The sequence below is a fragment of the Vollenhovia emeryi genome, unplaced genomic scaffold (assembly GCF_000949405.1).
Source record: "Vollenhovia emeryi isolate VEMERY1.0 unplaced genomic scaffold, V.emery_V1.0 DF939321.1, whole genome shotgun sequence".
NCBI classification, from domain to species: domain Eukaryota; kingdom Metazoa; phylum Arthropoda; class Insecta; order Hymenoptera; family Formicidae; genus Vollenhovia; species Vollenhovia emeryi.
In genome coordinates, this window is record NW_011967045.1 from 87,124 (window position 1) to 95,468 (window position 8,345).

At 48.7% G+C, this 8,345-nt stretch overlaps 1 protein-coding gene across 1 annotated transcript; it reads right to left on the reverse strand.

Annotated features, from left to right (window-relative positions):
• Positions 1 to 314: 314 nt before the first annotated feature.
• Positions 315 to 7,462, reverse strand: LOC105558688 (fork head domain-containing protein crocodile). The gene is made up of 2 exons (XM_012006510.1): positions 4,883 to 7,462; positions 315 to 3,283 (listed from the first exon to the last, which is right to left on the reverse strand). The coding sequence occupies exons 1-2, from the start codon at positions 6,241 to 6,243 to the stop codon at positions 3,157 to 3,159; spliced, it is 1,488 nt and encodes a 495-aa protein (XP_011861900.1). The 5' UTR covers positions 6,244 to 7,462; the 3' UTR covers positions 315 to 3,156.
• Between the last annotated feature and the right edge of the window lie 883 nt (positions 7,463 to 8,345).

Genomic DNA, 8,345 nt, shown 5'->3' on the forward strand with positions numbered 1-8,345 from the left:
AACTGGACGGTCGGCCGGCGCGATGCGACAATTAAACAGCGAGTTATTTTCACGTCTACTTAGCTTATTTTCACAGCGCGGTGATCAATATTTCCGCCGATAAGTACAAACATATAAAAACATATTTCGCGTCCAAACACGAAACGTCGCGCGCGCGGTAAGCAATAAACATTCGGGCGCGTTTTCACTGACAATAATACTTTCGTAAGTGCACGCCGCGCAAACAAAACAATTGGTGATGCGCCTGGCGCGCGCGCGCGCGCCAAAAAAGAAGTGGAATTCGTAGCGGGGTATGAAAGAGAGGCGAAACATCGTTCGAGATTTTTTTCCGTTTATTTCGTAGGTGTGTCTTACGTATTAATACGTAATAGCGTACTAATAGTAATATTAATATCAATATGTCCGCACGTATAAGTATATACATGCATATATTGTTATATATATATGTATACGTCGTATATACACATATAGATACTGTATATGTATACATATAGATCTGTTCTATTTATTCTATCTATGCTGCTTCATCCTTCGTAATAATATACACGCAGATTCGAGCATTTATTAACGCTAATTATTATTCACATGATCCGTGTTTATGATCAATAAATATACCTATGCGTATAGAATTATCTCACTTCTCTCTTTCATCGAGTACCGCACGAATCTCCGGCACCGAGGAAGGTTATCACGTGATTAAATGCACAAGGACGCGATGCAATTTTGCGAAGAAAGTACAATATCTCACTAATCGCTAAAGCTATTTTTCTTTTTACAATGCTTCTCGCCGCCTTCGTAACAACTTTAAACATTCCTTCGGAGGTGAGGACTGAAGCGCAATGAATTTTCACCGTTTCGACACTAAAAACCTATTAGGAGACTACAATTAGCTTTTCTCGGCGCGCCATGTACATCGTGATGTAAATTTCGCACCTACACCGGGACGCCTGAAATCGCGACAATTATCACCTTTTGCGATTTCGGTCGATTAATATGTTCGCGTTGAAAGTGTGTCGAAATCTTAACTTGCTGTGTGTCCATCGCGAGCGCGCGTTTCCGCCAAAGCGAGTACAAATAAAACAGAAAGTTATATTGCATACCGCCAAAATGATTGCTAGAAGTAACACCTAAATCGCTATTGAACGTTCACGAGGGAAATCCCGCAGATCCCGCGTTCTAAAATATGAAAACTTCTCTATTTATCATTAGTCTCTATTCGCGGTAAAACAACCTATCGATATATACCCGTTTGTTCCCCGAAGCCGCTGGCGTGACTCGTTCGTTCGTTACGTGTCTGACGATACAGCGTTCGCATAAAATGCGAAAATTCTGGGACCGCTCGTTCGAAAATAATCACGGCTGCCGTGCAAAAAAAAGCGAACATTTCGTGATCGGGGAAATACTCGATGCAAAACGCGCCGCGCAAAGCAAACAATGACTTTTTCAACCCATTCCAAGGACATTCTGGCGGAAGGAGCGGAAACGCATACGAACGCGGGGGTCGCATTTGCGGAATATCGGAATAGCTAGAGACCCTACGATCGGAGCCACAAGAGTTCGTCGAATTCCGTTTCGTTACGATCGTAGACGAGTGAGAGAGCCTACGTTTCTCTCTCACTCGCAGGAATTTGACGAACTCCTCTTATGGCCAGTCTCTGATTACAGGGTCTCTGGGAATAACGCGATTCGAGCGCCGTGACGCGAGTCACGCGGAAAGATCGCGAGCCGAACGATCCGGGACGGTGACTCTGACTTGTCCTTATCGCTATCTGTCGGAAACAGATGATCGGCCGGAGATCGTCCCGGCGTTTTCGCGCGATTTACGGTGGTTTGCACAGATGGGCGCGAAAACGGCAACGGAAAACAAAAAGCTAGGTCGGCGACCGGTCCCGCGATGTTTGCGTAGATGGCAGCGATTACCCTGAAACTCGCATTTGTTTCCTTGTCCCGGACGTTCACTCGCGTTCACCATTCGTGAAGCCTGATCTACAGTGTGCTCTTTGCAATTAGAAACATTCTATTTGGTGATTGTAAACAAATCAATATGTCTGAAAAAATTTGTCAACACAATGCACAAATTTTTTAAGCGTATTGGCCACCAAAACAAAATATTTCATTAATGTTTCAGAGCACATTGTAGATCGGACTTTAAAGCGAGGCAATTGAAATAAGAACCGCCTCGTGCGATTATCGAGTTTACAGTTTATTGCAGATCGTCTCTCGGCGTACGAAGACGAAAAAATTCACGAATTAAAATTATAAACTCATTGTCAGAGTTGTTTTAAATCTGATAAAAATTACGACTGGGACAGTTGGTTTTTTTTCATTTTTTGGCTTTGTTCTGTTGAGAAAAGTCCCAATTTACACCGAAATATGCATCCAATATAAAAAAAAACCAGCCACTCGATCGATGTCGCGAGGGACGACTTTCATTTTCTTTGCGCTCCGATTTTTGCGCCCTGCCTATCGTTGCCTTGTTTAACTTTTATAATCATGTATCTTGGAGTCTAATATTCTTTTTAAAAATTCGTTTTCCTTCTCGCTTACGCACTTTTTTAATATACCTCATGCACTACGCGGGGACTATTAATTTCAATTACTCGAGTCTCACGCTCTTCGGATTCCTTTGAACCGAATGTTTTCTTCGCGAATTCCTCTAATTCAATCTCTCGGACATCGCAGTTGCTCGATGCTTACAAAAACTTGTCATTCAGCACATTGTTCAAGACTACGAATTAAATGATGACTGATACAAATGTTACAACGATGCGGAATAATGAAGAAGACCGGTATCGCGAGTCCGTTTAATACATACTTCCACGAAGAGATTTCGGTAGAAATCGATGAAAGTTCTAGGCCCGAGGGCAACCGCTCGTCGATTAACGACGCCCTCGGAGACATTGACGATTTATTACGCTAACTGCTCGCATTAGCTAATCGCCTGTTTACGAGCGATTCTACGCGGCACGAGGATACGATCCGATACGAGAAACTAGATCTTTACCAGTGCTCGTTACGACCCTTCTAGTTCCACTCCTTGGCGAGGTCGTCCGTCGTGGGTATCCACTCCTGCTTGACGTAAATCAAGCCCGGATCGTAGTGATCGCCGTGGTGCTCTTCAAGGTTCCGCTGATGGGACCTTGAATTCCGATATTCTCAGTACTTTTGCAACGTTATCGGTAGATTGCCGCTGGTGTTGACGGCGTTACAGTCTTGGTAATATCTGTGATACAGCGGCGGGGACGGCGCCGCGCCCGTCGAAAGCGGTGTCGGCGGGCTGGACCTGTACGACAGATCAAACCGTGTTCTGAAGATTCACCTATTCTCTAATTTCGTCTATTGTCTACAATTAAAAAAAAGGGAGAGCCTAGCGCGCCGCTATTCTCGCTAACAAACACCGCGTTTCATTATTACGAACGTATGATGATAAAATATTGTGGAATACGATTCGACAAGATCGCATTCTCGTGGATAGCGCACGTTTCACTTCACATTGTTATTCAGCTGTTTGCGTTGTTCAAAAGCTTGTGTTAGCGATGACATTTGTTTAGTTTTCAGAAATTTCGACAGCGCGAATGACAATCACGGATGACCATCGGTACGCGGAGGGGGAGGGAAGTTTCTCTTGCAGTTTACCCCGAAAATCATGTAATCGTGGGTCAACATGGCATTCTGAAATTTTACCATACATTTTACTAGTAACAATACTCGAGCCAACGGCAGACGATACTATTTTTCCTACAGTGGACTCATGGGCGTATCCAGACTTTTGTCTAGGGGGGGGGGGGAGCAGAACAGGATTCACCCGTAGGCGAATTATGCAGCATAAATTAAACTACGTACTTGTACAAAATTTTTTTTATTTATATAAAAATTAATTTTCTGGAGTCCTCAGCAAATCTAATAATTATGTTATTCGTAATCTCAATGGGGATCCCATTGAGTCTAGGGGGGGGGGGCAGGGGGCAGCTGGATACGCCCATGTGTGGACTGCTTACGAGAGCTAATCGGGCTGCAGTTTTCCAACGAAATGGTATCGCGGCACGTTGGCTTTAGCACACATTTTGCTAGTAAGGCCCGGTTTCACCAAACGTCGCTTAACTTTAATCTTGGTTTAATTCAGGTTTGTCTCGTTCTAGAGTAACAGTTGGAAAGAGACAAAGAACGAATTAAGCCGAGCTTAAAGTTCAGCGACGTTGGTGAAACCGAGCCTAAAATGTACGGTAAAATTTGCAAAATTTAAGGGAAAGTTCTCTCCGCGTATAAAAGAAATTTGTTAATATCTATAAACGGTCGTGCTTTGTGAATTAGAGATCTTACACGAGCCTTGAGCTAAGTGTTAAAATAACGCATAGAAAGGGTGACACAATAGATTGTCTATATGACTGCTACGTTATTATGAGTCGTATTAATCACGCATGGTGCTTATTACTCAAGTTGAGTGTCAAAGCAGCGCATCAATGCGGCCTGCTTATAATTGCATTCCCTATTTCTTACCGCTTGTACACAGACTATGTATCTTTGTTGCGCTTACATACTACATAATTTCTTGTTCTCTCATAGATAATTATTATTATTGTCTATGTAATACTGTACAACATGAACGAAGCAAAATAAGGCGTAATATAATATCGACACGACCAACTAAATGCAACCGGAGTACCGTCGACAGAAAAATTGTTCCGGAGGACGCAACTAAATCCCAACGGCGCTTCATACGAAAATAATCTTATTATTCATCATCCAAGCTCTATCGAGATCCACGTATTATACGTTCTGCGTATAGAAATAGATATGATCGTCTATCGGTCGCGCAAGACCTCCATCGTCGTACTGGAATTTCGAGGCGTGCGTGACGCCAGGTACTCGCTCTGGTGCGTACCTGTAAAGCTGGCAGCTCGGGGACTGGGTGTCCTGATAGATCGCCGTGTCGGGACTCGCGTCCTGATACCACTGCGAGTGGCCGGAGTGGCTGACCGGGTTGCTCGCGTGATTCCTTGCCGTGTTATACTCGTGGTCCATGATGGCGTATCCGGTGGCCGCCGGCGCGCAGTACGGCGTGTACATGCCGGGCGGCGAGGCGTTGCCCCTGGAAACGGTGCTGGCGTGCCCGTAGCTGGTGGTGGCCATCATCGCCGCCACCGCGGCCGGCGAGGTGGTCGTGGTGGTGCCCGCGGACGACAGGTCCCTGCCGCCGCTGCCCATGGACTCCCTGCTGCTCATGATGGAGTGCGGGTGCTGGAGCCCGTGCGGATGGTGCGAGTGGTGCTGGTTGTCGCGCGCCATCAGGCCGGCGCTGTTCTCCCGCGTCATGAGCGCGTCGACGCTGAAGCTGGTCGGGTCCAGGCCGGCCATCGACACGTCCTGGATCGGCTCCTGGTGCACTTGATGCGTCGGGTGCACCTGGTGGCCCAGGGCGGTTTGGATCACGCTCTGGCCGGGCGCGACCGTCGCCGTCGTCGTCTTGTCCTCCTGTATCGGGCTGTGCAGGCCGTATTTGCTGGCCTGGACCGCCGCTGCGGCGGCCGCCGCCGCCATACAGTGATTATCGTTGACCGGCTCGCGCTTGGGTTTGCACAGGCCCGTGGCGGCCTCCAGAACGCTCAGCTTCTTCGCCGGAGTGTCCGACGGCGGCGGCAACGTGACCTGGCTGCTGCCGGACTTGGTGTCCTCCTGACGCTTCTCCAGTTGAATCCCCTGCCGTTTCAGCGCCTCTTCCTTCTCTTTCAGCGCGTCCTTCTTCTTGAAACGCCTGCGACGTCTCAGGTAAGAGCCGTTGTCAAACATGTTATAGCTGTCCGGGTCGAGGGACCAATAACTCCCCTTGCCGGGCTTCTTGTCGTCCCGCGGCACTTTCACAAAGCACTCGTTTAGGCTGAGGTTGTGCCGGATGGAGTTCTGCCAGCCCTGCTTGTTCTCGCGGTAGTACGGGAAACGGTCCATAATAAACTGGTATATGCCATTCAACGTGATCTTCTTGTCGGGCGCGTTCTGGATGGCCATCGCGATTAGCGCGATGTACGAGTAGGGCGGCTTGACCATGTCCTTGCCGGCATGATGGATGTGCTGCTGGCTGATACCAGACATCGGATACCCCGTGGCCGTCGTGTAGCCGCCGTACCGGTACTGGTCGTAGTAACTTCCGGGGGCGCCCACCGCCGGGTACGACGGCGCGCCCATGCCCATCGGCACCGTCGCCGCGTGCCGATAGTACGCATTCTGCTCGGTGAAGAGCGTGTGCATCTTCGCGCGCTCGCGCTCCGTACGATCCACGGACGACGATCGCGATCGAAACACCGAGTCCCAACCGGCGCAATTTGGTCAATCGTGCTCTCTGCGTTAACGCCGCGCTATTCCTCCAGCGGCGATCCCGCAACGCGCATGTTTCTCAAGGTCGTTCTTAGCGTCCGACTCGTGCGATACCCCACGTCTCCCGTGGATCAGAGGCGGCAGGAGCGTCGCTTTCTCGCCGTGTCTTCAGCAGCGGCACTTGCACGTTTAAAACTCCGTCTCACGCAGTTGTTTTACCTTCTATTCTATTGTCCATCACTTTTCGCTCCGAATTCTTTTCTCTCCGAAGTCCTCCAACTGCCCTCTAGATAGCGAATGCCATATTTTCACGTGTTTTCGAATTACAAGTCACTCTCGTAGCTCTCCTTCACTATTCACCTCGGATAGAATTACAATCGTTATCTTGTAAAATATATAAATAATACATAACGCGTTCCTTGAACGTTAACAGTTTATCCCAAGAGTGCGGCTATTCATCGAGATTATTTTTTTATATTTATTGCGTGCTATCAAGTCTTCTCTTCGCGGTATCGATTCCACTCGTGTCACTTATTCGGCAAATATTAAATATTCCCGATTGATACAATTGTCTTCCTCAATTGTTCAGTCGAACATTATTTTCCTGATTCGTTCCCGTGGTAAAACTCACGTTTCGCACTATCACTCTCATCTGTCGCCGCGAGCACTTGCGAGCGTCGTCACTGTACCGTCGCGGACCACGTAATCCAAAGTACCTTGGATACCCAAGTGGCAGAGATACCGATAGGTGTCTAACGAGCGATCGCGCTGATATCCGGAAAAACTAGCGCGTCGTCGCTCGTGGAGTCTACGGCGCGCCCCGCTGCTGCGTGATAGTATATTCTTGTTGACCGTGTCCCGAAAATCTCATCTCAGACACGCGGAAGACGGACGGGTGTGCGAGGCCGCGGTGAAGACAGGAGGCGAAGGTGCATTCAGTTGAACAGTGCCGACTCGGCCGCTAGCGCGAGGACGCACGCTAACCCCGTTAGCACCCGCGTGTGCACGCTACGGTATTATGATACACAACAGGCCGGAGTTTACTCAACCCCGAGTAAAAACACACTGGGAGCTCGGCGTCGCGCGCGGATCGTAGTGCTCGGCGCGGCCGGAGAACGGCTGCGCCGTTCGTGCGCCTACGAAAAATCACGAGATTCCCTACACGTCGCGCCACGCCATTGGCCGCGCGGCCGCGGGGCCACGCGCGGCCCCGCCCACGCCGCCGGACCAATCCGTTCGGAACGACGCTCGGCCGGGCGAGCGACCGCCCCGCGGCAGGCACTGCCAATAACCGCACCGTAGTCGCTCGCACGGTCACGCCCTCGTCACCTCGCGCAAGGGCTCAGGAGGGTCGTGACCAGCCGTGCCGCACGCCGCGATGCGGAATTTTTCCGCGGCCATCGGCCGTCGGATACTTTTCGCGGTACCAACGAGAGCGGACAACGAGCACGAGGATTAAGGTGGTGATCTCGGTGGACCTTGCCCGGAAGAGCAGAAACGGCGGAAGCGAGTGATAGTTGCATGCGCGCGGTGCCTCGGCCGAAGGTTGAGAAAGTGTCGGGGATGTTTAGGGTGACAGTGATAAGAATTATCTCAAACAGCCGTGTGATTGGGGTCTCATAGCGCGCGTCTTTTTGTTGTTGTTGTTGTTTTTTTTAAGTAAGCGATAGACATCGCGTAACGAAAATGCATATTTCATTAAGTATTTCGATTTCCTTAAATTTTTCCTTAATGGAACACCAATGACGAAATCAGATTCAAATCCGCAGACGAGACATTGGCGTTGCTTGTGAGACTCATCGAATGTGAAATATTCGTATGCCTTTGTTATACCATGCAACTGGCAGTTCCGCGGAAGTGCTGGATATGGACATTGAAAAAATTGTAATGTTCACGGATTATTTTGAACCCGTCGCAAAATTTATTAACTTCTATCCAAGAGAGAAATGATCTCTTATCTATCCTCAATATTTCTCGTATTTATTTCTATAACGTAGTATAGCTTGTTTCCAAAATTGAAATTTTCCTCATAAATA

Excerpts from the sequence above, each read along its gene's own strand:
- LOC105558688 (XM_012006510.1), bottom strand. The coding sequence starts at position 6,243 with ATGCACACGCTCTTCACCGAGCAGAATGCGTACTATCGGCACGCGGCG. Across the intron at positions 3,284-4,882 it reads CCGAGCTGCCAGCTTTACAG|GTCCAGCCCGCCGACACCGC; the intron begins GTACGCACCAGA and ends TCTGTCGTACAG.